The sequence below is a fragment of the Pithys albifrons genome, chromosome 28 (assembly GCF_047495875.1).
Source record: "Pithys albifrons albifrons isolate INPA30051 chromosome 28, PitAlb_v1, whole genome shotgun sequence".
Classification (NCBI taxonomy): Eukaryota; Metazoa; Chordata; class Aves; order Passeriformes; family Thamnophilidae; genus Pithys; species Pithys albifrons.
The window spans coordinates 4,366,813-4,383,252 of record NC_092485.1 but is presented as its reverse complement, the minus strand read 5'-3'; the positions used below and the strand labels follow the sequence as shown (position 1 = coordinate 4,383,252).

The following is a 16,440-nucleotide window of genomic DNA, read 5'->3' as shown; positions in this document are numbered from 1 at the left end:
GGTCCCCTGCAGCAAAGTGGTCATTTGGCTGTAGGTTTCAGTGCTGGTGTTTTCATTGGATGCAAAGCAAAGGGGCCTTGGGAATGTCCCCTGGCATCAATCAGCAGGAGCTGGTGCAGCAGCACCAGAAACCTCCTTCAATCCTGCCAAGGAGCTGAACACTCATTTCCAAACTCATTTTGAGCAACCTGTGGGTCTCCATGAAGTCACTTGTTTGACACCCGCAGCGTGCCGGGCGCTCCTCAGCCTTGTGCAATTCCCTCCTCCCTGTTTTGGAACCTGCTTGGTGCTTTTCTGCTTGGCACCAGCGTAAGCCCCATGTGTCCATTCCACAAAGGAAACTCAGGCCTGGGCAGGGTGATTCTCTGCTGTGTTTACCTGTGTTTCCTTCGCCACGTCAGAGATCTTGACGGTGCAGTTTCGCTCTGACTCACGCACTGCTTAGTGCTGTGGAAAGGCCTTGACTCTGCATTACTACAACGTGGTTCATGAATGAAGAAAGCACCTTTTCCTAAAGAGTGTCCGGGGGATGTGGGTGTATTTCTAAACCTTTAGGAAACAGCTTTCATGTATGCCAAGAAGATCATTTCAGGAAGGAAAATGTGTTACTCAAAAGCCATTCATGCACTTTTACCCACCTCCCACAAACTTCTGAGAGTGGCAAGTTCACAGGAAACAGCAGGGCAGCAGAATGCTGTTTCTGCACTAAAACAAAGGCCTTTGTACTTGCTCCCAGAGTGTGGCACAAGGAAAGGTTTGTCCTGGACATGGCTGAGCCTGCCCTGGTGGGGCTTGGGGTTGGAGGTCCCGAGGGTCCACCCTCTGGAGCAGGGTGGCACCTCACCCTTCTTATTAAAGGGGCTTTTCTTATGGTGGCACATTTTTAGTTGGTAGTTTTTAACATTTTTGTGCCTTCTTGGTCTCTTGTCATTACTTTTGGACAGAGGGACATTGTGTCTCACCATCCCTGGAGGTGTCTCACCATCCCTGGAGGTGTCTCACCATCCCTGGAGATGTTTGAGGAATGACTGGACACAACACTCAGTGCTCTGCTCTGGTTCACACACTGGGGATCAGCCACAGGTTGGACTCGATGATCTCAGAGGTCTTTTCCAGCCTGAATGATTTTCTGCACTATCTATTCTAGACAGAACTTGGAGGGTCCCCTACATTTCCAGGCTGTCATAGTGGTCTGCATCTCTCTTTCCTTTTCAGTAATTCCCCATTTCTCATCCTTTCAGATCTCCAGATCTGCTGCCAGTGACGCTCTGGGGGAAGTAGACGCTTGGTGGCCTTTCATTCACCTTGTGCAAGAACAGTTTTGAAGCGATGGCATTTTCTCTCTCAGCAGCCCCATTGTTGGTGACTAACAGTTCCTGACGAAGCACCAAGTGGACTTCTTTATTTTTTTCAAGAATTTTTTTGTGCTGGCGAGGCTTGACGTTGGATGTCTCACATTGGAAACCCACTTTCCACCACCCCTGCTGGAATTTGCAGCGTGACTCAACAGGTGAATCCCAAATTCCTCTTTGAAAATTTAAACCATGTCACTGGTTTATCTTGTAACATTGAAGTGTCCAGAAACAGGTTATTAATCATGAATTGAAGATGTTATTTTCACTTTAATGTGACACAGAGAGAGTCTTACATAACAAGTTCTTAGGAAGTCCAGGACTTCCATTTGATCTAAGTCAGGATGGAATTGACACATGAAAGGATCACGTGATGGAGATTTGCTGCTATCTGTAGATTCAGTACTTTGGTGATGAACTTCACTGAGTAATATTTCCACTTTTTAAACTGTACACATCAAACTCCCAATATCTGGATTTCTGCTGCAGCCTAAGGCAGAGATTGAGCAACACTCCCCTTTCATGCCCCACCCTGGGATTCCAGGGTGACCTCTGCCAGCCTAGAGAAGTCAGCTGTGCTTTATTCCCAACTTTACACATATTTTTCCATTTTAAGCCATTCTGTGAGGGCTGTGCAGAGTGGTGGGTGAGGTCAGTCCTGCTGAAAGACCCTCTTATCTCTGGCCTTCTGATGAGGCCAGTGCTGAGTGTCAGGCTCTTGGCCACTGAATGGTGCTCCATCACCCACATGGGGCTGTTTCCCACCTGCAAAGCAAACAGAGGTGTTATTATCATTCATCTCTTTTGTTTTGCCCTGAAATCAGCTCTTGACAGGAATTTTCTGATGCTCTCAGCCCTGTTGGTGCCCTTAGACAGGCCCATGGGATCTCAGCACTGGCGTGTCAGGAGTGGGCCGTGTGTGTTCTGAGTGAGGGGAGCGTGGACAAGGTTCTCTCAGGTGAGTTTGTTTGCAGGTAAGTTAAGAGTGTAAAAATAAGCCAAAAAAACCCCAAAAATCACTCCATGATCCATTGCCCAAATGTCACTTGCACTGCCTTTATTTGAGCTTGTTGCAGAAGCAATTTTAAGCAACTCCTGCCTTGAGCAGCTCATTGCACAAGGGCTGCTTTGATGAGTTTCTTTTCTGTAGTTTTGGTATCACTGGGGTGGGGAGGCTGTGTGGATCTCCTGCAGAATCTTGACTTTGTCATGATTTAGCCTCAACCCTCTGACCAACAGCACAAATACAAACTGTTTCTAGTGATGAAAGGTCATAAGACAGAAAGTGGTTATCAGAGTTTGAGAAATCAGATAACGCAAAGCCGCCGCTTGGAAACGCAACGTGACCGCAGGCTGAGCACAGAGCCAGCCCCACTCACTCTCCACTCCAGAATCACCCTGGAGCCAAAAACAACTCATACAGAGAGGGTTTGGGGTGGGTTTTGTGCAATGCCAAGCAGCTCATGCTGTGGGTTTAGAAATTCTGGGCTTTCTCTGCCACCCCACACTGCAGCCGAGCACGTGCCGTGGATGGGGGTGCTGCTCGTGACGGTGGCTCATCCCTGGGGCTCAAGGGATGCTGCAGCACCCCCAGGGGATTCCCCACCTGCCCTTACTGTCTTTCTGCTCCAAAATAGTTGCTGTGGTTATTTTTTAGAGGTTTCAGAGGGTTTAAAGTGTTTTGTTTATAACATTCTATCTCCATGTGGTCAAATCTCCCTTCTGTTTTCTCTTCTTTTCTCTTTTTTCCCTTTTTTTCCCAGGTGATCCAACCTGGGTGTTTCCTGTGCCAAATATCTTAATTACAGAGGCCCAAAGAAATCATGGAATCATAGAATGCTTTGGGTTGGAAGGAATCTTAAAGATTATTTATTTCCAATCCCTCTGCCATGAGGGCTGAACTTGAGTTATGAAAGCAGTTGAGTTCAGCCATTGAAAAGTTATTCCTGAACTCCTATTGATCCCAGGGGCATGACCTGCTGCTCCCTACAAGAACTGGGGTGTCTGCTCAGTGCTGGTCTCCTTGAGCTTCTTCAGCAATTTGCTTGGGATTTATCTTTTTGTGGAAGTCTGAGGAAGTTTTGCTTCATTAACAGGATCGGGCACTTAGGTCTCTTTTTGTTTATTGCTTTCCCTGTTGCTTCAGTAACTAGGAAGTGGAAGATAAAGCTGAATAGTGGAAAAACCCTCTCTCTGAAAATAGTGTTTAAAAAAATAAGATTAAAAAAAAAAGAAGAAGAAATTAAAAGATCTGAAGCCACTTCCTCTGCTGGCTGTCCCTGCCTGTAGGGAAAGGAGAGATGGGCACTTCATATCCTGCTCCTCAGGAGTGACCAGCAGTGTTTCTGCTGGAAATATAAAGTCAAATTAAGACCTTGCAATGCCCCTGATTTATATTTATGACTAAAAGGAGTTGTGCAGTGAGGAAATGCACTGCCAGGGACCAAGTCTTCAGTTCTCCACTGAGATCAGAGGAGCTGGTTAGCAGAAGGCTGAGCTTGTGCTCCCCATGTGTGCCAGGACAGGCAGAGCTTTTGAGGGGGAATTGGTAAGAGGATAAACCTCTGGGAAAATTAACCTTTTCCAAGAATTGATGCCTAGGAGCAAACAGTGGCCAATTTTCCTGTTTTTCTCATTTCCACAGGTTGTGTTATCGAGCAATGTAGGAATCAGAGGAGCCACATGGCTGTGAGGTGCCACCTCACCCCTTGGCTCCTCTTCTTGGCCTCTCTCTGGCCCAGAGCTGGGGCAGAGCTCCCCAAATGCCTCTGTGTGTTCACGTGCGTCCACCCCAGTGAAACCAGCCCTGGCTCCTCACGGTTGTGAAATCAAGACAGGCACCAGTAACGCAGCCAAAAACCGAAACCCGGCTCAGAGCTGGGCTCACGGAGACTCCACGGCCCGTTTACTGAAACACAAGTTTCAGTTTTGGTGAAAGCTAAATCTATGACAGCTCTGACTGGCTATTGGAGTGATTCATTTGCTCCCCAGAGAATTAAAAATTGGAGCTGATAGCAGCCAGGTCTCGGTTTCTCCTCTGTTAGGCAGCCTTTGTGGCCTGCACTGTCAGCACGTTTCACCCCCGGGGGCAAACCCGGGTGCTGGGTAGGACAGTTGGACCCATCACCTGCTCCAGCCTGAGGCCAAACCTGGTTTTCTATCAAAGAGCACTTGGGAATATGGTTTAGGGGTGATTATGGTGGTGCCATGGTTGGTGGTTGGGCAAGGTGATCTTGATGGTCTCTTCCAACCTGGATGATTCTGAGGTTCTGGGGAATATGGTTTAGGGGTGATTATGGTGGTGCCATGGTTGGTGGTTGGACAAGGTGATCTTGATGGTCTCTTCCAACCTGGATGATTCTGAGGTTCTGGGGAATATGGTTTAGGGGTGATTATGGTGGTGCCATGGTTGGTGGTTGGGCAAGGTGGTCTTGATGGTCTCTTCCAACCTGGATGATTCTGAGGTTCTGGGGAATATGGTTTAGGGGTGATTATGGTGGTGCCATGGTTGGTGGTTGGGCAAGGTGGTCTTGATGGTCTCTTCCAACCTGGATGATTCTCAGGTTCTGTGAAATGCCTCGAGTGACTTTTGCTATCACACCAATTTTTGGCTCTTCCAAAACTGAGCATGGGAGGAACACCAGAGCTGGGTGATGGGCATGTGCTCCTCAGCAGATCATGGTCTGGTGTCTGCCACGAGCTGCCCAGAGCCCAGTGCTGTCCCAGCAGTGTTGGTGCTGCTGGTGGCACCGCTCTCGGTGACAGTGACAGCAGCAGCAAATATGGTGGATGTTTCTCTTCCCTCCTGAGCATCACTGTGATCATTTGGAAAGCCACACCATTCAAAGCTCTGGCTCTGGGGATACTTCACCACAAAGCAGCCCTTGTGCCTCTTGCCCAGCAAAGTCCCTGCTCTGCTGTCACATCCTGGGGGAGCAGATGATGAGCCCTGGTAACTCTGGCACACGATGTGCTGTTCTGTTCCTTTCTGTCCTGTGGGATTGCTGTTCTTTGTAAGTCTCCACCTGCTTCACATGGTGCCTGATTGCCTGTTTTCTGTGACTGTTGATTTGAATCTCCAAAGTAAAGACCTTCAGCTTTGGTTTTCTAAATATTAATGAGTCTTCTCCCAAGAAATACCCATTGGTGAGGAACAGCACCTCAGGACTGCCTTCACATGCTCTTCTGTGAGTCATGGAGGCATCCGTGGGGTTCAGCTGGGGATCTCCAGGCTCACTATGAAAAATCCCTACCCTTGGAATAAGCTGGTTTCTTCAATTTGGGTTAATTTTATTGTTTCCTCTTTGGTTCCCTGTCTCTTGTAGGTTGGCCACTTTCCAAGGTTCAAACTTGCTCTATCCACAGTTTAATCCAATGTCCATGGGAGCCTGGGATGGCCAGGAACAAGAGAAGCAACCTGATGGCTGGTAATGGGAATTATGACTGTAGTGCTACATCTAAGAGAGAAAAAATATTAAAAATGAGAAGCAGGCATAGTACACAAATGTAAATCCTGCAGGGAGTTTGTCCTTGGGGGCTTCTTGTGGCTTTGAACAGTGGAAGTTTGATTTGCCCAGAGCACTTTTCATATTCACTGATCACAGCTCTCTCCCTCCAAAGGGCCTTTCAAGAAAGTTTCATTTCTTGGTGAAATATTGGTCTTCCCAACACAGGCACCTCTCAGGCAAGTCTTGACTGTACTTCAGCATTTTCTGTATGTGGGTATTGCACATGCCTAGGGCAGACCCACTGCTAATATGTCAGATGGCCACATCAAAAGGTTTCTGAAACCTGGAAACTGCAAAAGCCTCATTCATTAAGCCCTTGTTTAATCTCGTTGGCAGATTTGAGTCTGAAATACTCACACATTTGGAGACTGGTGCAAATCTTGGCCTGGGGTGTTGGACTTCACATCATTCTCTCCTGGATGCTTCTGTTCACCTTCAAAGGCAGGGAAGTGCTTTTCAGGCAACTGTACCTCAATTTTTTGCTGAAATAACCAATTTTCTTCACATGGTGGGGTTAAAAAGAAAACAACAACATGAAAAGTTCATTCTCTAACTGGGAAATCTTGTTGAAATAAATAGATTTAAGTTGAAAGAGGGTAGGTCTAGATTAGGTATTAGGAAAACAATTGTTCCCTGTGAGGGTGGACAGGCCCTGGCACAGATTGGGCAGAGAAGCTGTGGCTGCCCCATCCCTGGAAGTGTCCTAGGCCAGGTTGGACAGGGCTTGGAGCAACCTGGGCTGGTGGGAGGTGTCCCTGCCCATGGCAGGGGGTGGAATGAGATGGGCTTTCAAGTCCCTTCAACCCCAAACCATTCTATGATTCTATGGATTGATCACAAAATGTTACATGTACCTAAGTAGAGTCTTCTAAACTTTTTGGATAACTCCTGAGCTGTTGCAGTTTTGGGCTGAAAACTTCCCAAGAGCTCCAGCCAGTCCCTGAACTGAGCAGGGGTGTGTTGAGCTCCCCTGGGCTGGTCCTTGGCATCCCACGGGTCATGCACCGCCCTGGTTTGGAGCACAGGGACACTCTGGCTGGACCCACTCGGACACAGAGGTGGCTGTTGAAAACCAAGGGCTGGATAGTTGAAAAAAACACTTCTTGAGCAGTATTATTTAACTCTAAAGACCTGAAATATGCATTTCCCTTTGGGCAAGATGCCATTTGTGATAACCCAAAGTATGAGTTCACATTTTATCAAAGCAGGGGAAACAAGCATCTAACCTTCAACACACGCCATCCTGGTGACTAAATTAATGGTTTTCTGCAGAAGAGATGCACAAGATCCTCCACCACCCTCTTCCTCTTCCACAAAGGTGAGTCTTAGAGGTGGAGGGAAAAAAATGAAAAGCGCTTTTTTCGCAATTTCTTTACCCATTTTGGGTGAAATTCTGCCTTGGCAGCAGCTCTGCCATCGGTGAGTCACACAGACAAGTGTCACGTCTGCTCCATGAGGGCGGTGGCATTTGCTGTGATGTGCAGCCCTGCACGACTGACAACTGACCATGACTTGGCCCAGGTCATCCAGTGAGGACGAGGTGACCCCAAGGTCACCCACAGCAGTGGAGTGATGCTGGTTGGGGGACGTGGCACTGCCCCCTTTCTGGTGGGAGGTGTCCCTGGGGACCATCCCGGGCTGGGCTGTGGGTAACACACAATGGCAGGAAGGGCCCCAGAGGGACAATCATGGGTGATGCCCTAAATCAGGGTGGTTCACCCATTGTTTTGGGATGAGGGACATTGTCCCAGGCTCTCCCAAAGTCTCTCAGCACTGGGAAAAGACCTGCTCTGCCCATGAGGGGAGGTCCTCAAGCTGCTGAGAATCCTGGGCACAGTGAGCCACTTGGGAAGTGATCCTGGGAAACAGCCTGGACTTCTGCTCCCTTGGCTTTGGATGTCTCTTGAGCTTGGCTGCATAAAAATTGAATTTCCTTAAGCCAAGCCATGCTCAGCCCGTTGCTCCCTACGAGGCAGCACTCAGTGTTTGCTTTTCAGAATTATTTGAGTGGTTATGGTTAGAAACGTGACTGAGGAGAGGGTACAAGCTGTACCACACCTCTCAGCCGATAACTCCTCGCAGAGTTTTCTGAGTCATTTGTCGAGTTTACCGAGAAAAACAACTTTTTACTTCAGTCAGCAGCACTGCAGAGCTGGGGCTGGGCAAGGACAGGGCTGGCAACCCCAGCCTGGCTTTCTGCCCATAATGAGCCGTGCTAATTAACAGGGAGAAGAGCAGCGTGATTTTCAGGGCTGGCAGAGGGTGTTTCCATCACAAAGAGCAAAGGGTGTCGGTGTGGAGCTCATGGAAAGAGTGACGTAGGGATGGGTGACATCTGTCGGGTGCTGGTGTCAGTCCCTGCGTTCAAGAGGGTTGTGCCAGATCAGCATTTGTTCAAACGAGATTTTGGCTCTGGATTGGAGGGAACAGGGATCTCTTGATAATGAAACCTTGATTCTTAAGGTGCTGAGAACTACTCTGAGCTACAGCACAGCACCACACTGCAGTCCACCTTCCCATTAACACCCAGCTATGATGAGGGTAGGGCTGGCTCAGAATTTACACCACTGCAAGTGTGTAAGAAATTACTCCAGTGCATAAAAACCAAGTGGAAACATTTTCTTCTGCCTGTAGAAATAGAATTACATTCCTTTGACAGGGTTTTTGGAGAGCTCTAATACCCTACAAGTACTTTTGTTTCATGTGGCCAAGTTGGATTTTGCAGATCTTTTCCTGAGGGCCATCAGGGATTATTCCTGAGTTCAGATAGTGTTGCTGGATGTTGCTGTTAAGGCTCAACTTTGTCCCTTATTAAAATTTCTGGGAGCATTTCTATCCCTCACGTTCTCTAGCTCTGGGGATCTGTGTACAAACCATTATCACCCTCCTAATTGAAACAACGATTTACCTAAAGCTGCTGTAACATGTGAGTGATGACAAAGAATGGCAAACCAAGGCTGGGCTGTAGAGTGTTACCAGAACTTCTTATTGCACGAAACTGCTTTGAAATGCACTATTGAAACTGACGCCTTATCACTCTGAAACACGTTACTGGAAACCTTCTGTTAAACATGTTGTTCTGGGATCAGTCCTTGACAGCAGATCCTTGAGATCAGAACGGCTTGATGATGAATTTTTAAGGATTTTTTTCTAGAATAAAACAAAACCTCTTTGAAATGATTGTTTGAAATGGTTATTATTTGAAATGAATGCAGCTGGGGCGGGGTTGGATCAGGCAGCAGGACTGCAGTAGCTCCAGATGATTGGGGTGCACAGGGATGTCACCCCTGGGAGCTGCTGCTGTTTCCCAACAGAACCAGGGATTGTGTCCCATCTCCTGTGACACTCCCGGGCTCTCCAGGCTCATCTGCTTTGTTAGTCACACCAACAAGCCATTTGCCTGTGCAGTCTGGTGCTTTGTTCCCTGCAGCAGCGATGCCACTCCGTGCTGTGCTTGAGTGTTGTGTTCAGTTCTGGGCCTCTCAGTTCAGGAAAGAGATTGAGGGACTGGAGTGGGTCCAGAGAAGAGCAACAAGGTTGGAGAAGGGACTGGAGCACAAGTGCTGTGGGGAGAGGCTGAGGGAGCTGGGGGTGTTCAGCCTGGAGAAGAGGAGGCTCAGGGGAGACCTCATCACTCTCTACAACTACCTGAAAGGATGTTGTAGCCAGGTGGGGATTGGTCTCTTCTCTCAGGCAACCAACAGTAGGACTAGAGGGCATGGCCTTAAGCTCTCCCAGGGGAGGTTTAGGTTGGATATCAGGAAGAAGTTCTTTACAGAAAGAGTGGTCAGGCATTGGAATGGGCTGCCCAGAGAGGGGGTGGATTCCCCATCCCTGGAGTTTTTAAGGTGAGACTGGACGTGGCACTGAGTGCCATGATCTGGTGATCACAGTGGGGTTGGATCAAGGGTTGGACTTGATGATCTCAGAGATCTCTTCCAACCCAACTGATTCTATGATTCTATGACATTCCCTTCTGCCCTGTGAGTCCCTTGTGTGCCTTTTTGAGCTGCACTGCAGGAGCTGTGCTGCTCACCCAGGACTTTGCATAAGTGATTTCAGAGATAAGCTAATGATCCAGGGGCTCAGGTTTAATTCCCCAGCGTGGTGACATTTGGCTCACAGCCCTCCCTGCTGCCTTGGCGTGATAGTAACGTGTAACTCCTTTTAATGTGCCCTGTCATAACGTGCCTACTATAAAATCCTGAGGGAGGAGCCCTCCCCTGTCAGCTGGGACCTGCCTGGAAGTGTTCCTGGGGAGAGGACCACTTTCCTGAAGGCTTCCCAGCAGTGCAGTACCCAAAAAGTTTAACTATTCTGAGAGTGCCTGGAGCAGTCGCTTCCCATTTTACCATCTGAGCTCATCTGCAGCGTCAGGCTGCTGAGTTTCAGTAATCCCTGTTTCTCTTTTTCCTCTTCCTTCCCAGAGCAAATAAAAAAAAGTTTGGTGTTTCATTGAGGGTGTTTTTGTGTTGCTGTAGTTGGCAGGTACATGAGGGTTGGGGGATTTATTTCCATCAGGATTTGCTGATGGCTTTAAATTGAAAGAGAGAAGGTGTAGAGTAGAAACTGGGAAGAAAGTGTTCCCTGTGAGGGTGGTGAGGCCCAGGGACAGGTTGCCCAGAGAAGCTGTGGCTGCCCCATCCCTGGAAATGTCCAAGGCCAGGTTGGACAGGGCTTGGAACAACCTGGGCTGGTGGAAGGTGTCCCTGCCCATGGCAGGGGTGGAACAAGATGATCTACAAGGCCCCTTCCAACCCAAACCATTCTATGATCCCTGCTGATGCCATCCTATCTGCCCTGCAAAACGAGGTTTTGGACCTCCCCAAGGTTCAGCACTTGAGGTAATCCATTGCTTTCTGTACTGAAAACCAAAAATGAAAACATCTCTGGATTATCCCCCTGCTCTGATGTGGTTTTCCTCCTCCTTGCCCTTGGGATGAGGGTCCCACTATTGCCTTTGCTTTGCAAATGGTCAGTGATGGGACAGAAACACTGAGGAACACCCAGACAGGACTATGCAGGGGTCTGCAGCAAGGTCCTGGGCCCAGACCATACAATATTTCCCTTCTGTTCCCACATCACCCCCAAATCTCTCCTCCACCTGCCCAGCAGTCTTTAAACCACAACCCTTTCTCACTTGCTGGCACTTGGCTGACCCATCATGAGTGCCAGTTCAGATACCAAAAGGAAAACAAATTGAAAGAAATCCCTTTTTGTCATCTGCCATTTACATAATTAAGTAAGAACCCGTTGCCTGTTCCCTGGTTTCCCCATCCAGGCTGGGTGTGCCCTGGGCTCCTGGGAATGCTGCCACTGCCACTTCCTCTCCTCCAAGCGAAACTTTTGCTGCAATTCCAGGCAGCAGCTGGGAATTGAGGGAGGAAGGCAGGGATTGACAGCCTTGTGCTTTCACACATCCCTTCAACACCTCAGCAAGGGCAAGTGCAACCTGCTGCAGATTTGGACCTGCCCTTTGGCTGATTTACAGTGTGAAGGCTCAGCAGGAGGGAGGCACCTTGGGTGCTTTTGGGGCAGTTTCAGCAACACTCTGTGCAATACCAAGACTAGCCTGGGCATAAAATCTGTTTGCTTAGTCTTCCCTGGTGATGGATATATGTTTGGTTATCAATAAATTAGTCACCCAGCAAAACTGTATAGAACAGCCCTGGCCCACAGGCAGTGGCACCAGATACACCTGCATTGCAAGAGGTGCACACTTGGGCTGCTGCTCTCAATGGGAACCTGTTTTGGAGGTTGGCTCTGGGGTTAAGGGGGTGACTTTGCCACCCCCATGCCCTCTAAGCCCTTCTGACCATCCCTCCTGAGCACAGATAGTCCAAGAATCTTTTTAAACTGCTCATTTTTTTTGTAGATTGAATTCAAGTCTCTTCAGAGGGGTTACAGAAACAACCAAACCAGTCTTGGAGCCAACCCCATGGTGAACCAGCCTGGGGTTTGCAGCAGTAGTGCCACATTCATGTGACAACATGCCTCAGCTCGTAAACCCTGGTTCCCTGGGGACAGCTTGGATCTGGAACTTTGGTAGAGAATGTTCCTGGTCTGCCTCAGGACCTTGGCTGAATCAGCTTTGCCCACCAGCTCGTGGTGGGATAATCATAGACTTGTTATTTTGCTGCTGGGCTGGTGGACTTTGAGAAGTTGGAGTGAAATTTCTGTCCTTCTGCAAGGTGACAGCTTTGCATAATGATCTCCCAAGTCATGTGTGCTCCTGGAACCAAGAGAATTCCTCTGCCACCAAGGTGGGAGCTGTGACATCCCAAATCCCTGGCCTCGTGTGTCTGTGCATCTCCAAACACCAGGGACACAGTGGAGATAAGTGTCCACCCACCTGGGGAGGGAGCCTGGGAGCAGAATTCTCTGAACCTGGCAGGGGAAGGCCATTTGTGCCAAGACACTGATGGAGAAAGGTCTGGACAACTCCCTGAGTCACAGCATTTCTCCCCGTGCACCCCGTCCTGGTGCCAGAAGCCCTGGGGGGTTCAGACCACGCGGTGATGCCACTCTCCTTTCCACATCCCAACACCTCTGTGATGAGCTGGGAGTGGCCCCTCTCCAGGAGGGGCTTGGCACCACTGACTCCATGGTGGGGAAAGCCCCGAGGTTGGCATTTTGGGAACGTGACCCCCGTGATGGTCCCTCCTTTGGGTCACATCCTTCTTCCCGAAAACGCGGCAATGCCAAGATTTCCCGCCTCCGTAGGTGAGGGAAACACCTGTGGGGAAAAGAGCTGGTCCCTTTCACCTGCTCATTAATTCAGTGAATTACAGAGGGAAATACGTGCTGGGAAAAGCAAGAAAAATCCCAAAAGTTAATCCAAGAGTTATTTCCTCCTGATACCTGGATAAAAACGTGTTCGTCGGAGCTCTCCGGGTCAGACATCGTCGAGGCAGGAGAACACACACCAAAGGACAAGGTAAAACACTGATTTTATCCTTTTGCTCTGTGTGCTCATAGGCATTTCCTCGTGTTCCTCTAATGTGCCTCTGAAATAGTTTTTTCATTAGTAACCTTAATTTTCAATCCTAACAGAACTTGTGTTTGACTTAAGCTATTCCTGAGATCCTTTGGGATCAGACTTTGGAATCTGCTCCTTTCAGTCACTCTCACCTCCTGCTGCTTCTGAGTTAGCAGACTTTTAAAAATTGAATGTATCTGTATTTATTTTTCTGACAATTCTTTTTCAGAAAAACTATGTCTACTTACATGCCAATTTTTTACTGATATTTTATTTATTTTTCCTCTTTTTTTTTCCTCCCCTTCTTTTGGGCTCTTCTGTTAAATATTTGATTTTGTTTGATTTTTTTTCCTCTTGCTGATGGGGAATAAAAAAGAAATGAGTAAGAGATACAAGTCAGGGTGGGTCTTTTAATATAGATATGCATATAAAAATGCTATATAAAATGTGTATATTTTCACATGCATCACAATTGTGTTCTTTGGGAAAGATAAGGAGGCAATGCTGTTTTTCTTGAGCAGGTCTCCCAGAGAGCTGCCATGAAGAGATGCCACTTGTTCCTCTGCCTCTTCTCCATGTCCTGTTGGGTGGATTTGATGCCAACAGCTGGGCACAAAATCTTCCACTTTGGAGCCTGCAGGGTTTCAATGAGCACGACAGAGATTAGGGCTGGTTTCACAGCAATCAAAGCCAATATTGTAAGTATTTCTGCAGGCTCTTGTGGGGCTGGGGAAGCTCTTTGGTTGGCACCTCCCAAAGCCCCTCTGGAGCCATTCCCACCTCTCTCCTCTCCTGTGCAGCAAGCCAGAGACCCCATCCGGACCCTGAGCATCCTGTCCTACCCACACTCCCTGCACAAGGTTCAGGTGGGTGCTGTTGCCAAAGGGGTTTTTGTTCTGATTTTCACATTTTGTAGATTTTAGGAACACAGTAGTTGTAGATTTTTAGAGGGTTAATATTTCTAACAGTTTAAGTTTAATGCCTTTCTATCACTACCCCTGTCCCAGAAGAGGGAGCTTAAATTCCTTTAGTTAATTAATCTTGTTTAGACTTCTTCCAAGTTAGAGCTGAAGGATATCAGAAGGCCCACAGAATGAAACATAAACACAGGTCAGAGTGACCCAGAAGTCAGAACTGGATGAACTCCAAGAGACCTTTGTGTGCCCGAGGAAGAGAAGCTGATGAAGACAGAGGGTCTTGATGACCCCAGACCCAATTCCAGGGGTTGGAACAGGGGTGGGACTGGGGCTGGACTGAGAAATGTGTAAAGCAATGATTGGAGGGATCTTATTATAAAACCCATGGAAACTACAACTGGGACACATGCATGTCATCCTGTATTCCTGTGGGCTGTAGGCCTGGGATATTAAAGGACCTTTACTTTTTATCTTACCCTCCACTAACTTGGCTCAGAGTTCTGCTTTGGGGGGTGTGTCACTCACAGCATCAGTGTCCTTGGCTGCAAAGCCATTAAAGCATCCAAAAGCAGAGGGATGTGACCTTGGCAGGTGCAGTGTATCACAAAGAAGCATTTTTCAGCTCTCTCACACCCCAAAGCACTGGGTACAAGCTACTGCTTCAGGTCTCAGTCTCTAATGCCCATCTGCAAAACCAGCTGTTTATTTTGTTGACTCCATGAGATTTGCTGAGGATGAATCTCCTGGAAAATCAGCCTAAAATAATTTTTATATATATAAATATTATCAGCATAAATCAAGGATCTCTGAAGAAGGTCTATACAAGTCAGAATGTCTTGCTATGCTCAGCTACCATGTGCTTCCTCTTAGAGGTGGTTTATTCTAGAGGGGGGCTTGGTCACTGCAGCTTTATAACCATTTGGAAGACCTTTTAAAAATTAAGCTCATTCTTTAAGTCTTCAGAGAGATGCTGCATCACCCATCACCTCTTCAACTTCTACATGGACAAGGTTTTCAAGCACTGCAAGACTGAGGATTCGTTTGTGAACCGAAAAATCAGCAGCATTGCCAACTCCTTCCTCAGCATGAAGAGGAAACTGGGGCAGTGTGTAAGTCTTGGGTATTGCTACAGTTAATTTCACCTGTTAGTGTTTGGTGGATAAACAAACCTAATAGCTTTACAAAGTTCCAAAGTCTTTATTTATACCAATGGTTTTAACAAGAATACAAAGCAATGTGATGTGAAGAGTGTGTCTGACTGCTGAGAAATTTTTGGACTTGCCCATTGCCAGCAAACTCCCACAAGGGTCCTCAAGAACAACCTTTATCCTGTCCCTGTGTCTCTCAAGTAAACTGTACTTGGCTGAAATCTGATTTAGGGACCTGCAGCCTTTCCCAGTTTCACAAACTCTCAGTTCTGTAATTTGCAGTATAATTAGAAACTGAAGTATTACATTTAAATGTAGCTCCTCAAATGAATGAATTTATCTTATATTTTTAGCATGAGCAAAATCAGTGCACGTGTGGGCAGGAATCCACCGAGAAATACAAGCAAATACTTGCAAACTACGAAGGGGTGAGTTGATGCCCAAGCCTGGTGATTAACACAGATACTTAGATATTCAGTATCCACTATCTGTGCTTACAACTTGTTTCTTTGTCCCGTGCCAGCTGAATGTCACATCTGCAGCAATGAAATCCCTGGGGGAGCTGGACATCCTGCTGGACTGGATGGAGAAATCTCCTTAGAGAGTGAGTGGCATTACTGAGGCTGATGGAGCTGCTGGGACCTTGCACACCCCAGTGAAGAGGGACAATAATGTCCTGGATCAGTGCAGTTCCTCACTGTTTCACTCAGACACAGAGAGCTTTGCTAGCCAGCTACATCAGTGAAGGCATCAACAGCCTTCATTAAGATGGAAATAATGAGTTGGATTAAATCAGCATTGCCCTTGCTTAGCTGACTTCTATCAAAGGATGCTCCAAGGGAAAACCTACAAGGATTTCTCTTGCTAGCAGACATAAGCTGTGATCATGTAATAAAATTGTTTAAATTATAAATTTTTGGTGTAGGAAATGTATATTCATATAGGAAATGTATATTCCTGAATGCTGAATGCTGAGTGCTGGCTGGAAGGACTCTGGTGCAGTCGATGCTGCTTAAACCTGGGCTCAGTCTCATGGGGCTGCTGCCACTGATGGATCTGGCTGTAACCAGGTGCACAGTGTGGGAAATGCTCCCAAGAACAGGTCCCATCAGGGATGTGAGGCCTTAGAAATCTGTCTTTCCTCTTGAGACGGTATTTTCTGCCTTATCAGTAGAAAAGTTTCTGTACAAGATAATGTGGTTGCTGAACAGAGAAAGGTTCTTGTGTGTGTTGTGCAATTTACTGACACTCAGTAGTAAGTTTTGTGGAAATTGGTTGCAATGACTGTAAATAAACCCCACTCGAAACTGTGCTGAGTCTGTCAGAATTCTGAGGAATTATATGATTCTTGGTGGTGAAACTTTCTGAATTCACTGTGGTGCCCTTTCACAGCAGCCACTGCCAGCCCAGCATCCCAGGGGTGGTGCATCCTCCTGGGCACGCCAGAAAGATCCAGACTGAGACCTAAATGACACTGAATTGCCCCAGATTCTCCTCAAGACCATTTTTATGTATAGCCCTGCTCCGTTTTCACCC

At 47.5% G+C, this 16,440-nt stretch overlaps 1 protein-coding gene across 1 annotated transcript; it reads left to right on the top strand.

Moving 5' to 3' along the window:
* Positions 1-12,785: 12,785 nt before the first annotated feature.
* LOC139683483 (interleukin-20-like) lies at positions 12,786-15,953 on the top strand. The gene is made up of 6 exons (XM_071578664.1): positions 12,786-12,797; positions 13,361-13,537; positions 13,640-13,705; positions 14,713-14,865; positions 15,258-15,332; positions 15,428-15,953. Exons 2-6 carry the CDS (start codon positions 13,379-13,381, stop codon positions 15,503-15,505), a joined length of 531 nt encoding a protein of 176 aa, XP_071434765.1. The 5' UTR covers positions 12,786-12,797; positions 13,361-13,378; the 3' UTR covers positions 15,506-15,953.
* Positions 15,954-16,440: the final 487 nt, after the last annotated feature.

Excerpts from the sequence above, each read along its gene's own strand:
- LOC139683483 (XM_071578664.1), top strand. The coding sequence starts at position 13,379 with ATGAAGAGATGCCACTTGTTCCTCTGCCTCTTCTCCATGTCCTGTTGG. Across the intron at positions 14,866-15,257 it reads AGAGGAAACTGGGGCAGTGT|CATGAGCAAAATCAGTGCAC; the intron begins GTAAGTCTTGGG and ends TTATATTTTTAG. Across the intron at positions 15,333-15,427 it reads TACTTGCAAACTACGAAGGG|CTGAATGTCACATCTGCAGC; the intron begins GTGAGTTGATGC and ends GTCCCGTGCCAG.